The following is an 18715-nucleotide window of genomic DNA, read 5'->3' on the forward strand; positions in this document are numbered from 1 at the left end:
CTAAAAGTATAAATAATGGTGAGCCGTTGTTTCCATTTTCTGTGCTTTGGTATGTGCTGAGTTGTATTTATTTTCACTCATGATAGTAAGAGATTTGAAAAGCCCTCTCTGTATATACCCTGATACATGTTTGGAAATAGGACATTTAGCCACATTAGAATGTTGTGTAGTTATGTACATTATATGGAAATCAAGAGGTATTTAAATAATCCTACTTTCCTAGTGCTCACATTGCACTTGAACATCCTTGATAAAAATGTATAAATAAAAATATATTCATCTCCTATTAACATGCAGTGTTATTGCTGTATTATTATTATTACATTTATGTTTGTTTAATGCATGCTAATCAGTTAATGCTTTTAAGCCCTTGTGGATGTACTGCATAATTATACTGCATTACTTAAAATCTCCACATATACACTCTTGCAGACTGCATATCAAACATAAACATTGCATTTGCACAAGTAGCGTGTGCCTTGCATTCAAATAAAAAAAAACACACTATATATACATACCACTGTAAGTGCTGTACTGAGATTGTGCAAAAAAAAACAAATCAATGCTCATTCAGTCTGTGGTTGACCTCCCGTAAAACAAGAATAGGCCTTGACTTTTCACATTTTACTTGATTAACTGACTAATCAAGGAAACCCATCCATCTTCTGCCGTTTCACCTCTGCTGGTTAAAAGCCTCAAATGTTTTGACTTTTGCCTAGACTGGAATTGAGAGAACGGTAAGGTGCCAACTCTCATTTTGTCAAATCCACGGAGCTTTGGGGACATTCCCTGCTGGGATGTCAATGCGGGATTGCGTTGTTTACAACTGTCCCTGTTGTGCCTCTCCATGCGTGACATTTCCATCTCAGCAGCAGGAGTAGCTACAGCCAGCCACGGGCTTTCAACACGAAATGTCATCATACAAGGATGTTCTCGGTTAAAATAAAAAAAAGTAAAAGTATTTTTTTGCATTCCACATGAATCGATGAGTTTATAATACGTTGAGTAATGTAAACAAATGTGACGTCCTTTAACTTTATAAACATGCGGCTTATTTTCTGTCATTTATATTGTACAATATATAAATGTTAAACCAGGAAAGAGATTATTTATATACGCATCCGTCAGACTTAGTTCAGTTTTATGTGAACTAACGTTCCACCATCGTGGTCCATGAAAAGTCATGTTTCCACAGCATCTACAATTTTTTTAAGTTAATTCATAAAACATTAGGGGAAATGCATTTATGTGCATTTTCAGTGTTTTATCGTTCGTCATTATTTTGTTCCATTACTATATGCAACTTAATTAATTAGCAACGTATTGATTACATTGATTTTCATAAGCGTAATTATAAAGCAACGCTGTCTGATATCGGCGAGCCTTGTTTAGTTTCAGAATGTATTGGCCGTATAATGTAGGTGGTTATTTTGGCCATGATGCTAACCAATGATACTAACTTGCAAGTAAGTGTTGATTTAAAGCTTTCGTGACTGCAGGGATCCATATTCGTGGTTCTTTCGGTAAAGTCACGTAGAAGGGAAACAATAAAGTAAGTGTTGGGAATTTCGTATTTCACAAATGAGAAAATTATTGTCAGAGAGAGTATTTAACCGATGTGTTATTTAAATAAGATTTGCACGCATATATTTAATCTAAATTGCGATGCAACTTTTTCGAGGGAGATCTGGAATATATTTTGCGATTCACACGGCTGACCTCCTGCCAGCAAGGCAAACTCATCCACTTAACCATCCCTCAACGGCTGGCTACATGGGCCACAAAAGCCCTTTCTCTTGAACCCCGCTGTCAGTAAGGCTGCGCACACTGCCACGTCCATGTAAATAAATGAATGTACACATCAATACATAGATTGTCCGTATAAATGCCAAAAGCGTATTCGACTACTGTACTATTATAAATAGGACTGAAGATATCTGCGTGCTTTTCAACGTGAGAAATGCTGCATTGAGCAGAGAGCTGCTTTGGACCTCTGCTGAGTCAAACCCACAGGGATATGAGCACAGCAGTTCCACTCATTCGCCTTAAGGCTGCATGATGTTAGGCACAGCTGAGTGGCCATCTAGAGACTCCAGCCAATAAGAACGATCAACAGGAATGCCCTTCAGGTCTTCAATCTACACGGGCCAATTGACTTCCAGAAATATATGAAATCTGAAATGTTACAAAATTAATTGCATGTAATTGTGAACATTGCTGCAATTGTTCTCACTTTGAACACTGTTGTGCAAAAATACAGCTTTAACAGTAAAAATCACAAAACCCATCAACATCACAATACGGCAATGAGATAACTTGGTGTTCGATTGTTTATTGTCGTAACTGGAGGTCTGAAATAACTAGAAATTCAAATGGATACACACCCAGTCATTGCATGGACGGTTAATAATTATCTTATTTATCTCGTGAATCATTTTCATGGGAAGAATAAAAAAATGGGGTTTATTATCAAAGCATATATTTTTCCTGCCTCAGCAGCTCTCCCGCTATATTTTTTTCACCTGATGACGATTGCTTGTATTGCGATCAAAACGTCGTAATATTGTTATTATTATTAGCGAAAGACCCAAAGAATATCAAAGCATCACAAATTCATTTGAGCTGAGTGTTGCAGTGCTTCTGTGACATCATTATAATTCTACAATTGTAATGGGAAACTGATCAATCATCCTCCTTGTGTAGCTTGTTACATGCTCACACTGTACCACCTATTAGGAGCTCTCTATGTTTATGCCAATTAACCACCCAGTGGCCCATGCCTTAAGATAAATTATACACGTGCGCAATTGTAGTTTACATTGAAAAGAGCTGCAGTAATGGAGCACGTTTTTATGTGTACAATTCCATTCGTAAAAAAAAAATAGACAATCGATGATGTTAGAATAACTTGTATATCAGTAGACTTTGACTTAAAACTTCCGTGACTGCAGGAATTCATATTCCTGGTTCTTGGTTCTGTCGGCAAAATCACGTAGATAGAATCACGTAGATAGAATAAAATAAAAATAACAGATAATAAAATAAAAAATGTAAAATAATAAAAGCAAAAACCCACGACGTTTTGATTGCAGCACAAGCGATCGAAACGTCGTGGGCTTTTATCTTTTATTATTTTCAATTTATTATTTGTATTTAAAATTTAGTTTTATTCAATTTTATTATCTGTTATTTGTATTTTCTATCTACGTGACTTTACCGAAAGAACCAAGAATATCAGCAGACTGACACGGTATCACCACTAGTGCGTAACTTACCGTGTCTGAATTTTGATTTAATGAAACAATTACTCTAGCGATCGGCAAAGGCAAAAGGTAGAGGTGGAGTCCTGCAATTGCTTCCTCGTGCCACTGCTGTTAGTGGGACATCCACTCGAGGGAGCTCTGGAGAGCAGAGGGGCCTACTCGTCCGCACGGACCAGACGTCTTGGGGAATGGTGGAAGTTACCCACACTTTACCCCACCGCATGCGACCTGTGGCCTCACCACCACCATCATCACCACCACCACCACCACGATGCAGGAGTAGATAGTCCGTAGGTGTTCACTGCACATCTCGTCATTTGTTTCCACTTTCCTCTCTTGTCTTGTGCCAAAATGCTCAAGCAGTGCCAGATCTTTCTGGCACCAATCTCTAATGTCATCAAGCCATTCTGTGGCCTAACTATTTATAATTATTGGTCAACAGAGGCATTGGAGATTTGAGAAACATGCCCATTGTCTCCAAAGCTAATGCAATATTTATTGCAATTAAGTTGCATTCTTCTGCTGGGCAATGAGACAGCTAAGTTACAAGTGACGATTTGTTTTCCTTCCTACCTATGTGGAAATGTTTTATATATATCACTGCATTCTGCGTGATGTATGCTGTGTGACATTTGAACACACTGGACGGTATTGTACTGTTTTTCTCAAAATTTAGAATGCTTCAAGTTGGACTTGTTTCAGCTATTGAAGTCAACACTTTTTTTGCTAGAAATGCTCTGAAATTAAACTTTGACAAGCCGTCTATTTGCTACTTTGCCTCCAGCTTTTTGTGACAGCATGAGTGGTACTGGACTTATTGATTACTGGCGACCTGTCACAATGATGTTAGGTCATGATATTGTAGAAAAAGCCTCTTGGTGTAAATGACAAAAGAATTTAAAATCCAGTCGTCCAAACCTATTTTTTATAATGATAAAAATCCAAAGATTTTTACCTAAAACATCTACAAATTAGCCCACGTAAAACAACACTTTAAAGGGCTATAATACATACAGCAGCCCTTTAACATTCACAAAAGTTAAAGGTACACCCCTGGAATGATAGGCTTGTGTAAGGGCCTCCACTCTAGGTATCTCAAGAGAGCCCTTCAAATAGGGTATTTGGCCTACTCTTCCACGCTGGACAGATGTCTTGAAAGAGGTGTGAGTTGCCCACACACTTTACCCCACCACACGTGACCACTCATAAATACTGGGTGGGCAGAGGTGGCAGGGGATTTCAGAAACTTCCTATGTTGTTTCGGCTGCTGTGCTGGGAGATTGAACGGGCGAGTGACCTCTGGATTGTTCCGTGTGCTGTCAACATCATCATCATCAACATTTCTGAAAATGTTTTCATCGTAAACTGCGACTACTGTACGAATTCAGAAGATGCATCTTAGTTTAATCTCGTTGGCATGGTGTATAACGGTGACATTTTAAATTCCTTTTGGATAATGTTTGCACTTTGCATTTTTAAAAAAAATATATTTCCTCGGTTTGCTTGTACTAACTATGAAATAAAAGGCCAGGAGGTAAATTTGGCTAATGTTCCAATTCATATAAATTCTTATTGTATAAAACATTTTATTTTACAGCAAAAATCTATGGCAGCAGTTAATTCCCACTGGATTTTACAATGACTACGTTATCAGCAAATCTAAGATAATTAATGTTTCTTCCATTAATGTTCGTGCCTTTGTTTTTCTAATCTAATTTTGCTAAAACATCTTCTAAGGTCGCTGTGAATATAGTTGGCAAACTCATGCAACCTTGTAAAAGGATGACGAAATAAACAAATACAATTAATGAAAACACGTTTTGTTACAATAGTATACAGTGCTGTGGTTTTTATCTTCTATGATGAAATCTTACGTTTAAATATTATTGCAAATGAAGGTCCAGACAGTCATCGACTTACGAACGGGTTTAAGCAACGATTTACGTTCGTAAATGGAGGACCGCCGTAAACTCCAGTCAGCTGGCTCAGCGGTAGAGCGAGCGGCTCACAATGAAGGTTATGAGTTCACATCCTGGTTGGGGCGTCTATTCAGCCCATCATCCCTCCAGGGTTTATCAACGAGTATCACTGGGTGACGCCAACAGTGATAAATCCTATGGATCCACTTGTACCCCCAATAGTAATGAATAATTCCACCACTGACTTAAAGCTGTAAATATATGAGCATTGCCCTAATGGTCATTTGAGCAGAAAATAACTTTTGATTCAATTTGAAGATATACACTGTACCAAAATTAATACATTATTGTCCCATATATCCATTGGCTTTATGGTAATGACACTGCAATACATCAATAGGCTGTAGCAAATAATGAATATCTATAATAGAGCTGATGGTATTCATAAAATACGAGTACGTTGACTTCATTCTCCTGGGCAAATACATCTTCCATGACCCCGTTATTTAAACGATGTTCTTAAAATTAGTGCAGTCACACACGGCCAATTAAATTAAATCTGATATGTGCTGTGTGTTTTTACTGCACCCTGCAGTTCGCTATTAACACACGCTTTGTTTGGCAAGAGATAACTCCTCACCTGATAGCATCCCCCCCCCCCCCTTAATGGGCATAGAAATACCCTACCATACAAAAGATACAGCCATCGATTATCAAATACTGTTTATAAACGCACATATTTTCTTTCCCCGCCCCAAAATGAAAATGAACAGAAATGTGACCAAAGCGTTACCAAATATTATTGAGCTATTCAATGCTTGTAAGCAGACTGGTAGTGTAATAAATAATAATATTAATGCATTTTATTGATATAGCACTTTTTCCCACGCTAAAAGCATTGAACAGTAAAACAAGTATTTAATGTTATACATACTACAAAAAAAAACTCTTACGTGAAAAAACCATGGCATGTATAAAACGTAATAGTAGCGTAGAGAGCATTCATGGGACGGCATATGCAAGGTGGGAGAGCAGAGTTTATATTCAAGTACCTTTTTAACACGCAACCAATATCATCCATCACGCAGGTTTTTTTTGGTCAGATTGTAAATGTTATGGCTTTGCTCTCCAACACACAACCGGTGTGCTGCCCTAATAACGAATTGGCCACGTTCTGTTTTACGTGACAAACCTTAATAATTGACTGTGTCGGGTGGTGGCGGGTTCAACGACACGTTTATATATTAAGGCGATCTATCCCCCCAAAAAAAACCTCTATTATGGATTCAAGTACCTGCTTCAATAATCATGCAGGCAAGATGCAGCCCTGCAATTACAGTACTTGCTCGTGCCACTGCTGACGGAAGATGGCTCTCAACCAGAGGGCGGGCCACTTGAGAGCCGACACTTTCACGCTGGCCACGCGTCTTGCAAGCGATGCGATTACCCACGCTTTACCCCACTCCGTGCTCCTTGCCAATCGACTAGCTATGGTGTACCCGTGTGGACTGGCGGGTGGACAGAAGGCTGGGATTTTTGTTTGTTTTACGAAACTCGCACCGTTGTTGAAGCTAGAGATTGATCTGGCGACCTCTGGAACAAAAAGAAATGTGTGCTATTCATTACACGACGGTAGCATCTATCATCGCAGTAATGCACTGTAGTTACCCCCAGGAAATCCTCACCGAGTTGCAAAAGCTTTCATATCGGAGGGTTGCGATTGGGATATTTGGACAATTGCACGAATGAATGATATGGCGAATTTAGGTCATCATATCTGGAGTGTTTGCATTTGGGCTGAAAAAAACCCAACCTTCTGTGCTTGAAAATAAATTACAGATGGTGTGAAAGGCATTATACAGAAGTTGGGTATTCTTTGAGGTGTGCACATTACACCACTTAAGGTTTTTTTGGGGGTTAGATCGCGTAAATATATAAACGTGTCGTTAAAACCCGTCACCACCCGACACAGCCAACTAGTAAGGGTTGTCACGTTAACAGAACGTGGCCAATTCGTCACGAGTACAGCACACCGGTGTGTTGGAGAGCCAAGCCACCACATTTACAATCTGAGTACGACGTTTCGCCAGTAATTACAACTAGCTTCATCAGGCGACGTACTACTTGTTGGATATTTTATACGTAAAGCAGACCTTTAAGTGTGAAGCTACTTCAGAGTGTAATTATTATACTAGGACCCGCACGACCTTTTTAATAGCTTTCATGGCTGGAGGCGAATGTTGCTATGCACTTTCATGAACTCTCTGTATTGCGCTCAGCAAACTTACTTGATACTTAAAACATCTAGAGAGCAGCCTTTCATTCCTGAATATACAACAGTATGACAGTAAATGCCTCAATTATCTTGCTTAAGTGATCAGATTGACCCCCATGCGTTAAGAATTAACCTGTTTTGGAAACATACATTGTGTGTATAGCCATACACATGGAAATCAGTGGCAATAAGTCTCAAGGATTGTGCTCATAAGCTATAATGTTCTAAGCAGTAAAAAAAAAGTGTGATTCAGCAGTTAATAAAATTGAACCCGCACAACCTTTTTAATAGCTTTAATAGCCGGAGACCAATGTTGTCATCATCAATCAACATTATCACCACAGTCATCAGATATTCCCTCTTCCTTTCAAGTGGTGCATGGGGATTCACAGATAAGGGTCGTTAAAAAAATGTTCCTCGGCACAGGGTTTTACCCATCGAGTATTGACTAATACGTAAAAAGTTGTACACTTAAAATGCATAATTGGCCAAATACAGTATTGCACGATTTAATTGTAAGCCTGCAACCCAAAACTCTCCTAGTCTGACCGTTTTCCAATTATCTTTCCCACAGAACAGTACATCCGAGTTGCATCAGGGCCATGCCGAGCTCAAATTCGTTTTTTTTCCACTGCAGAAGCCGTGCCACTGATGTCACATGCAATGATCACACGAGCGAAGATCCACACGTAAATGACACGGCGACGCTGTGTCCTCACATGCGATGCAATGCATCGTTATTGTCGCTCCTGGCCCTGCTTGGCACCTGAGCCAGATTTGTATGTCTTGCGAGGCCAGCGTATCGCCGTTTGTCTCCAGCTTGGCACAACAAATAGCGAGTGTAAAACCACCCACAACTTGATGGCTATGCACTGCCCCAGCTAAGGTGTGCCAGTGGAAATGGGGCATTCGTGACAGGCTAGCCGTCCTCAATGATGGTGTTTTAAATAAATTCACATGAGCCTGCGTACGTGGTTGGAGCCAGAGACCAGAGACACAACAAAGACTCCATCAGAATGGACATTTAACCCCACTGTGCGTTGCACACTAAACTGCACACAGTATGTGCTTTCAACACAACGTGTTTCATTAGCTAGCAAAACGGCATTCCTATTATCCAGAATGTTTTAAGCAGAGTCGCACGGCAACTCATCCGATTATACATGGCCTATCCACGGGTCTTGATCAGCCCTTTCCCTCCACATGCACTTTGGGAGATTACATCATAACTCCTATTATCAGTGACATTTTCACGGATAAGAGGATCTTTTCTAAAAATCTTCATTTTAGCAGAGATCCATTTACGGATTAAGAGATAACACAAGCTGTGATGTATGTCCCCAACTCCACCGCCGATAAGAGGAGTACTCCTGCACTATGAAATCGCTCTGTCCTGGGCCCACAGCATAAGTTGAGCATGAAAGACAGATAAAACATTTTAACAGGATAAGAAGACCAGATTGAGGCAAAGGCTTCTGGAACACCAGTAGAGGCACACTTTGTCTGTCCCATTGAAACCGGGACGTTTGGCAGCTGTGCTCTTATCTGTGGAAAAATTCGGATATCTTAGCATCAATTTAATGCCTGTGGTGACCCACTTACAGCTGGCGCCTATTGTCTGCAGGATAACATAAATAGTCATAATTAATCAGTGGATACCAGGGGTGTTTTCACGGATCGATTTAGTCTCAGATGATTGAGTTTACGGCTAATGTCGCTGCAGATATGAGCCGTTTCACAAAAGGTTATGCTTATTATTGCAATTTTTAGACAGCATTGTGGTGAGAAAATTGGGTAGATAACAGTGCTTTTCCAGATGATCCCAGTGGAAAGTTGTCTTTGTACTGCCACTTCAACTACGACAACAATTAAATCCCACGTAATTTAAACTGCGGGTTTACTCTCATCTTCAGAAATAAATTGAAACATATCACTTTGAAAATAAATAAGCAAACAAGGCATACTGTCAAATGACAGCATTAGAGTATTTTACAACCCGATTCCGTAACTTATTTCGCACGATATGTCGCCAACCATGCTAATCGGAAGTGCAGAAGAAGGGCAAGAAACTAAACACAAAAGCAGTTGTCAAGAAATGAGTTTTGAATCTACAGTACATCTAAAAGTGCATAGCTCTAGTTGTTTCCTAATTTGGGACGGAAGGGCATTCCAGATGGCCGCGGAAGCGCATCTGAAAGCGCTCAATGCGGTGACCGTCGTCTTTGTCCGATGGGGAGCCAGAAGCCGCTGCGAGGATGACCGGAGTTCGCGCGATGGCTTCACGCAATAACACATTCTCCTGTGGAGGGAGCTGGTAGGAACGTTGGGTTGCTCGGTCAATGGCCAGGGTCAACGGCGGCACCACGTGGTGTATTCCGCAAATATGCCCGACTGTGAGGGTGGGCACAAGCCGGCGTGAGTAGGTTAAACGTTGAGTTTTATAAGGGCACCACGGGGTGACCAGCCCCTCCCCATCCAGCCTCACCCCTCCTACCCCCCACCCAGCCCCTCCCTCCCCACCCAGCCCCTCCCCACCCTCCCCTCCCCACCCAGCCCCTCCCTCCCCACCCAGCACCTCCCCACCCTCCCCTCCCCACCCAGCCCCACCCCTCCCATTTTTGGATGCACGACGGACGGACGGACAGACACAATAATCCCCTGTGGGCTGGTGGTGTAACCAGGAGGTTCCTACACAGTATTATCTTTCATGCAATATTTACACTCGAGTGGACACTTGTTTTGTACGTGGGCAGCAACAGTCGTTGGCAGTGAGGCAGCGTTCCTTACCCGAAGCTCCCGAAGCTGACAGACTTCTTGCGCGTCCGATGTGACAGCAGCTCAGCGACGCGAGCTTGACTGCTGGGTGTGTCACGATCAGCTGCCCCGGAGGACAAAGGAGGAAAAAAGTATTTTTGTATGTTTGTTGAACTTCTTTTGCACCGCACGTAGCCAAACCGTGCTCATCGGAAGCGCGGAGGAGGACAACAAGCTAAACGCAAAGGGACAGTTTTAAAGACAATTATCAACCTAGATGTACAAGTGCATAGCTCCAGTGGCTTCCTGACATCGGAGAGAACGGCGTTCCAGACGGCCGCAGAAGCGCGTCTGAAAATATCACAGTGAGGGAAAGCAACGGCGAAGTCGCGACTTTTTATTGAAATCTACGGACACTTTCACATTTGGTTTGTTTCTTGCTCTCGCCGAGGTTTCGATCAAATTTTGGCCAAGCCATCGAAGAACGACGGTCGACCGCACCGCGCGCTTTCAGACGCGCTTCTGCGGCCGTCTGGAACGCTCTTCTTTTCGATGTTAGGAAGACACTGGAGCTGTGCAGTTTAAATCATCTAGATTGAAAGCTAATTTCTTTAGAAATGTTTTTCTTTTGTGTTGAGTTTGTTGTCCTTCCCCCACACCTCTGATTAGCACTTGTTAGCAACGTACGGTGCAAACGAAGTTCAACATACGTAGGTACACGTCCGCAGCAATGAACACACTTTAACTACGGTATATGGTACACGATTGACTATCTTAAATGCAGGACAAGTTTGTGATGTCACCACGCTCTTCCCGTGATGTTTATCACAGTCTCAGCTCCGTCAGTCCAGTGCTCTCACACTCAGCTCTGCTTCACGGGATACCTTTGCCCAGGATATATCGCTTTGTGGTATAGATCTTGCCAAAGGAGTATGTTTCTTGAACTTCTTTCACACGATACGTGGCCAACCGTGCTACTCGGAGGTGCGTGAGAAGTATCTCTCTACAGACCTGCAACTTACCCTTTTGATGCTTAAAAAAAAACCCATTTCGCCCCTCCTGTTCAATCCTTCAAAATTAATCATTCCTGATTGATAATGTTTAAACATCTCCTTCTGATGCTTAATCCCTTATAAGTTTATCATTGTCTTCTTGTCATTCCTGTCTGTTTATCAGACTGCTCAGACAGTCTTTGAGCAGGTTTTTCTGTCTCCAAGATTAGTATCTGTGGTCACATCAGGGTATTAGGAGCTCGCCATCAGGCTGTGTAACATTCTATTAAATAGCATCTATCTCTCTCTTGTGCCTTTTGTTAAATCTCTGTAAATGTTGACAAATGAAAGGTCAATTTGTTACACTTTTTTCACAGCCTGGTCCCTTAAATCTGCAAAAAAACACATTGATTAATAGAGTAAAATTGCTATGAACTATGTGCTGAAACCCAAAACATAATCTCTGCTCAAGAATCATCATCTGCCATGATCTATCCACTGTTGGATGAAGGGCTCCACAAGCCATCATGGTCTCTTGATGCAATAATCCATCTAGCTTCTGCATACGAGTTGATCACATCACTCCACGTCCATGGCGGATGTTCCCTTTTGGATGAATTCCATCCTTTGGCTGCTACTCCATCATTAGTCTTGACTGCTGCCATCATCCTCGTAACATGACCTGCCCACGCCCACTTACTTTTCTTAATTTCTCAAAATTGACGAAAGTGTTGAGTTTCCCTAGTTTTTGGTTCTTTCGGTAAAGTCACGTAGGTAGACAAAATAATAGATCACGACGTTTCGATTGCAACACAAGCGACCGTCTTCAGGTGAGACGTCTTCAGGTGAGACGTCTTCAGGTGAGACGTCTTCAGGTGAGACGTCTTCAGGTGAGACGTCTTCAGGTTAGACGTCTTCAGGTGAGACGGTCGCTTGTGTTGCGATCGAAACGCCGTGATCTATTACTTTGTCCATCTATGTGACTTTACCGAAATAACCAAGGAGTATGGATTCCTGCAGTCATGAAAGCTTCAAATCAAGATTTTCCCTAGTTTGCTTAACAGTGGATATGATTTCTCTAACCTGTGTATGTTTTCTAATCCATGTGTTCCTCTTCCCATCTCATCGTAATTCCAAGCAAGCATGCACCTCACCAAGCTTATCACAATAATCAGCAATTGTTAAAATGTAAGGGTTGTCACGTAAACAGAACATGACAATTCGTCTATAGTACTAATTGGCTGTGTCGGGTGGTGGCGGGTTTAACGACACATTTATATATTTACGGGATCTAACCCAAAAACCTGTTTTATGGAAGTACACCTTTATTTCTGAAACCATTTTTTTTGGAACATATCTCTAAATGTCACCGTGAATAATTTTTGGAACAGAATGTCCCCTTGCCTGACTCTGCCACTTCACCACCACCATAACCAAGATGCAACCGTGCAAGATCTTTCCTGCAAGATCCGACAGTGTTCGTCCAGTGCTCACTGCGTTGGCTTCCGGTTGCCGAACGAATGCAATGTAAGGTCGCACTCGTTACAGACACAAAGTGCTCGCCACAAAAGAAAACACAATTACTGTGCTTGCCGATCTCGTCAAGGAGCATAAACCATCATCACGCAAACTCCGGTCATCCTCTCTCAATGGCTTTAGGCTGGCCATCGAACAAAGACAGTCACCGCATTGCACGCTTTCAGATGCTCTTCTGCGGCCGTCTAGAACGCTCTGCATTCCGATATCAGGAAGCCACTAGAACTATGCACTTTTAAATCTAGATTGAAAACTAATTTATTTAGAACTGCTTTTTGTGTTTAGTTTGTTGTCCTTCCCCCGCACCTCCGATTTGCACGGTTGGCTACGTACGGCGCGAAAGCAGTTCGAAATAAGTACAGACCAATGTGTATTTTTCTTTATTTTCCCACATGACAGTATATTTCCTCTAAATGACAATATTAAAAAAAGCATAATACAGGGACAATATTCGTAATTCGTATTACGATGCTGGTGTGCACAATAACTCGCTCATGAGACGTATTTCATGGCTATTTTACATACATTTAATTGTAGATAATATTTAAAAAGTAAATGCCACTTGTGCACTCTTGCTATGGAAGTTACAGTAAAAGTGGAATGACAGTACGGGGTGATGTAGGGACAGTCCGGCTCCCCGTGGCCAGGTTACTAATTAACGTAACGGGAACAGACAGGGTCACGTTAGGGTAATGTGGGACCTAAGTGGTTCCTAATAATGATTGATGCGACAGGGTCGGTGAGGGGAAGCACGTGACCTAACGGTCGTAAATTGTAATAAGGGCAGAGACAGACAGGGCCAGGTGCGGTGAGAGAGGGTTCGGGAAGAGGGGCGTGGCCGGGTCGTGACGGGCATAAAAGCCGGCGTGAACCGGGGCTCTGGGCTGCTGTTGTGGGGGTACTGACATCGCCGTCGTCACCTGGGAGCGGGTCGTCTTCATCATCCTGCAGTGGGCACCTTGTAGTCTTGGAAGGCTGGGGTTAAGTTGTCTCAGAATAGAGTTATCTAAGTTACCCAAGTGTATATAGTCAAATTTTGACCTAAAACTCTCGTGACTGCAGGAATTCATATTCTTGTTTCTTTCGGTAAAGTCATGTAAATACGTTTTTTTTATAAAAATAAAATTAAAATAAGAAATTTAAAATAATAAAAGCTTTAAATGTATTATTTGTATTATTTACATTTGTAATAAAAATTGTATTGTATTTTATTAAAAAGATATATTTTTGGTTTTCTATTCATGTGACTTTACCGAAAGAACCAAGAATATGTATATAGTCACTCGTGGTTACTCGTTAGTCGGCGGACTTTATTGATATTAAATATACATATAACTGAACAAAACGTTGTCTCTGAGCGCTACATCACACAATGATTGACAGAAGAAATCAAACGATTAACATGAGTCAATTTGCCTAAGTAATCAGCAAACTGATCACTTTACGAAATGGCTACCCTAATATAAGAGTGGATAGCATCGTTTGTGTATATACACGTTGGTTATGTTCTGTTACATGGGAAGATATTATGCATTTAACACAATTGGTGTAGCGTGTACTTGCGTATTTTTACTTATTGCAAGTAAAAATATATATTTTTTTAATCCTGGCCCTTACCTGCTTTGCCTATCCGTCTCTCCAGTAAGGCACTGCACAATGGGTAAATTTGAGTACAATTGATCTCGGCACCCATTTATCCCGCAAGAAACAATTGGATCGCAACACACATCGTCATGGTACAACAACCACGCTCAGAATTGAACCCAAGAGGCTGTGCACATTTCGTCCACCTGTGCAGCGGTGAATCACATACTCGCATGCTATTGGACAACTGGTAAAGCTAGTTAAAAACAAAAATCCCTGAGGCTATGAATAAAGAATGGTCTCCTGGCTCCTGCAGCGTGTTTTCAACATTCTTTGACAGTGAGTTATTCTCCAATTCAACAAGAATTCCCGGGAAAACGGTGGTGTGGGTGGGTGTGTTTGTGAGTGTGGTGTTTGTAGGTGGGGAGCGGTGGTGTAGCGGTGAGCGCTACGCTGCGCTACGAACCTCGCGACCCGAGTTCGATTCCCGCTCACGGCCAACACCAGTGACGATTATCTGAATAGGTCCTGGGCATCCCCTAGGTCGACTCAGCCTCAAATGAGTACCTGGTGCGATGTGTAAAACATCGCCATTAGGGAGACAAAGGCGTCCAGGCGTGGTGCTGGCCACCCACCCTCGTGTGCCGTGCCGGCCTTCATTGGTGCTCGTTAACAGCACTTGTCCCTACACTCTGTTGAGGCTATACGGGGGATCTTTGGTATTTGTGACTGTGGAGGAGCAGTGAAGCAGTGGTGCAGTGGTTGACTGTGCAGTGGTTGACTGTGCAGTGGTTGACTGTGCAGTGGTTGACTGTGCAGTGGTTGACTGTGCAGTGGTTGACTGTGCAGTGGTTGACTGTGCAGTGGTTGACGCACTGCACTACAAACCCAGCAGCTTCAGTTTGGCTTGCATCAGTGGAGAGTGGAATCAGAACATGTCCTAGGCGTCCCCTAGGTTAACTCAGCCTTAACGGTGTCCCTGGCGCGGTGCGTAACCATTAACAACTGGGAGACAGGGGCAGCCAGGCGTGGTGGCTTTGGCCATACCTCACTTCTCGTGCGTTGTGCCCGCCTTAATAGGCGCTCCCAAATAGCAGTTGCCGCAAAAGTCGTCCATATGGCTGTACGGGAAATAGTTGATCTTGTACGGAGGATGTTTCTGGGACACGCAATTGCAATATCCCTGTCATATAAACATATGCCCGTGGGGGGGGCCCTTTAGCAATACAGAGTACCAGGGGAATCACAAGCACATACACTTATTTCACCACCATCAACGTGGGCGGGGTTATTAAAGCATCAAAAATAATGTGTGCATTCTGTGGATGGTGGCAGGCTAAACATGCAATGTGAGGCACCTTAATCAGTGGCATCATTTGGAAGTCACGCGTACTTTAATGTTCCCCTGTGCGAAGCTCCCTGCGCTCTGTGGTACTAAGTAGGCTTCTACGTGGGTTTGAGGACATTTATGGAGTGTGGAAGCGTAACAATAACGAATCTCACAAGAACCCAGTCACATCGCAGCTCACTACAACTGTGCATACCTGTGCACAGCGTGCGATAGCAAATGGGGATATTGAAATTAAATACAGATAACACGCGGGTCATTCAATTTGTGAGCTCTTCTGAAGACTTCCTACTGAAGGGGGACAGAGCAGATATAGACATGACTGGAGTGGTGGGCCAGCGGTTAGCGCACTGCACTCTGAAACCCGATTGCCTGAATTTGATTCTCAGTCACTGCTAACGTCAGTGGCGTATAATATTTGAGATACCCTGGCCCACACCTCCTTCACTTAACCTGCTCTGGCCCATGTGATTAAAACGGTTTAACGCGTGAGAGGCTTTCGCAACCAATATGACTCATGATAGAGGTGTTTGGGGATAGGTCGCGGAAATATAAATGCGTCGTTAAAGCCACCACCACCCGAAACGTCGTACTCGAATTGTAAATGTTGTAGGTTTACTCTCCAACACACCGGTGTGCTGCACTTGTAGCATTTTGCCATTTTGAGTTTTCGTGACAAACTTTACTAGTTGGCTCTGTCGGGTGGTGGCGGATTTAACGACACATTTATATTTACACGCTCTCACCCAAACGCTCTCACCCAAACACCTCCATTAAGGCACCTTGTTTCCTCGCACACAGCTTAAAGGTCGCGGTCTGAGCGTGGCTGTGTTTCACTCCAGCGCTGTCCTTGAGACAGCCTGATCGCTTCACCTGATGAAGGCCGCTTGTGTTGTGGCCGAAACGTCGTGATTTTTGTTTTATTTTTTACCTACGTGACTTTAACGAATAGAACCAAAGAGTATACCTCCATTATGGGTGATAAATACAAACAACTTCCATGACCAACACGGCACAAGGAAGATTTCATCCAGCAGTGAATCGACGCCGAGCAATACATATATATTTTTGAAACTAAACATACACCTCTCCATTGATCGTCACGCGTATTGGACATAGATCGACTACACTTCCCGGAAGCTGTAATGTCCGCGATCACTTGTTCGTCCTGGTTCATCTGGTCCATCATCTGGTCAATTACCGGTTCATTCACGAGAATGCGCAATGGGCTCACGGGAGCGCCACAGAGCGGACACTGCGTGCGTGCCCTCGTGCGTAGCACGTGACGGCGGCCTCACCGCTGTGGCCCGTTTAATGTTTTTTAACGTTCCATCTCGTGCAGGTAGGAGACAAAGGCGACATTATTATTATGATGATACACCAGATTCATGGGTCAATCCCTGTGCTCACCTCTTAACAGATTACACATCCGAGCGAATGGGGTTTGTATCAACGATTGGACAGATTGTAATGTATGTGCTTTCCAATAACATTTATATAACCTATCTTGAGCGTGTGTGAACTGATCGTAATCTTTTTATTGGCTTTTCGAGAGTTTATTTTCTATACTGTAGTATTTGTGTGTTTTTTTACGACCGCAAATGCGTTTCAGAATTGTATTTTAACAGGGAATGTTGTGCTTTAAGATTGTCATCCAAGACGTTTAACTTTACATAGTATCGTTACCATGACTAAAATTACATTGTTAGTGCTGTATATAATAAATACACAATCCACTGCTGGATGAAGGAATCTCAGTAATGGAAGTTATTCAACCATACTTCACCACGCTGTTCAGTGCGAGCTATCGGAATCTCTATTTAGACTGGAGGAATCTGATGAGCTATGAAGCTCTTTTTTCACAGATGTCCAGTAGGGGTGGAATAAGGTAAGAGGGGGGGCTCAGGACCAGTTCCGATACCACTCGTCACTGATGAGATAGTCATGGCCAAGAATCACTTTGCGGGTATATTAACCGTAGCAACACCCCAACGTCAGCTTCACAGCGGCTGTTTAGGATGCCGTGACGTAAATCTCATCACCATCATTACCACCACACAAACCAAGTGCTTGCCACAAATGAACCACAATGCATTGCTTGCCGATCTCGTCAAGGAACATGAAATGTCCCGCAAACTCCGGTCACCCTCACGGAAGCTTTCGCTGAAGCTCATTTCCATTGGTCATAATAATGCCTGCAAATCAGCACATCTGACATGGTCAATATGTCTCAATATATGTACACCTTGATTTGTCAAACCCAATTGAGTGTATCCCCTTGACTGCCTCTCCCACTTCACCACCATGACCAAGATCCGATCAGATCATGCAAGATCTTGGCTGCAAGATCCGACTGTGTCCGTCCAGTGCTCGCTGGGCTGCATTGATTGGCTTCCGGTTGCCGAACGAACACATTGTGAGGCCGCACTCATCGTGCACAACGTGCTTGCCACAAATGAACCACAATGCATTGCTTGCTGATCTCAAGGAGAATAAACCATCACGCAAACTCCGGTCAGCCTCGCAGCAGCGGTCTTTGGCTCGTCATCGAACAAAGATGGTCACTGCATCGCGCACTTTCAAATGAGCATCTGCGGCCGTCTGGAACGTTCTTCCTTCCGATATTAGGGAGCCACTGGAGCTATGCACTTAAAATTCATCTAGATTGAAATCTCATTTTTTGAGAACTGCTATTTTGCCTTTTCCCCGCACCTCTGATTAGCGCACTTGGCTACTTACGTTACGAAAGAAGTTCAACATACAGACAAGGGTAGGCCATTGTGGACCAGGGTCATGGTCCAGATTAGCCTAATTTAAAAATGACTTGCAAAATACTCAATTGGGATTACATAGAGCAATAATTTCCTCATACTGGCGAACTAAGGCCAGCCTGCAGGCCACGTGCTGCTGTGTTCACATTGTGCCACGCAAGGAACAGCTGCCACTGGGAACAAGTTTCACAATGTAAGACGCCCCACCGAATAGCAACGCACTCCACCAAAAACGAATAATTCTAATTATCATTGTCGCAAATTGAACCAAAA

At 42.8% G+C, this 18715-nt stretch overlaps 1 protein-coding gene across 3 annotated transcripts in view; it reads right to left on the reverse strand.

The window, feature by feature from the left end:
* LOC116941894 (tight junction protein 1-like) overlaps positions 1–18715 on the reverse strand; it is a 257022-nt gene that overhangs the window by 216269 nt on the left and 22038 nt on the right. For all 3 annotated transcript variants that reach the window (XM_076066812.1, XM_032953222.2, XM_032953226.2), the window contains one exon: positions 10245–10335. In XM_076066812.1, the coding sequence (XP_075922927.1) occupies positions 10245–10335 (91 nt within the window). Of the gene's footprint in view, positions 1–10244; positions 10336–18715 lie in introns of those variants that run through there.

This window comes from Petromyzon marinus, chromosome 13 (genome assembly GCF_048934315.1).
Source record: "Petromyzon marinus isolate PM22_M1 ecotype Great Lakes invasive population chromosome 13, UKy_Petmar_22M1.pri1.0, whole genome shotgun sequence".
Lineage (NCBI taxonomy): Eukaryota > Metazoa > Chordata > Hyperoartia > Petromyzontiformes > Petromyzontidae > Petromyzon > Petromyzon marinus.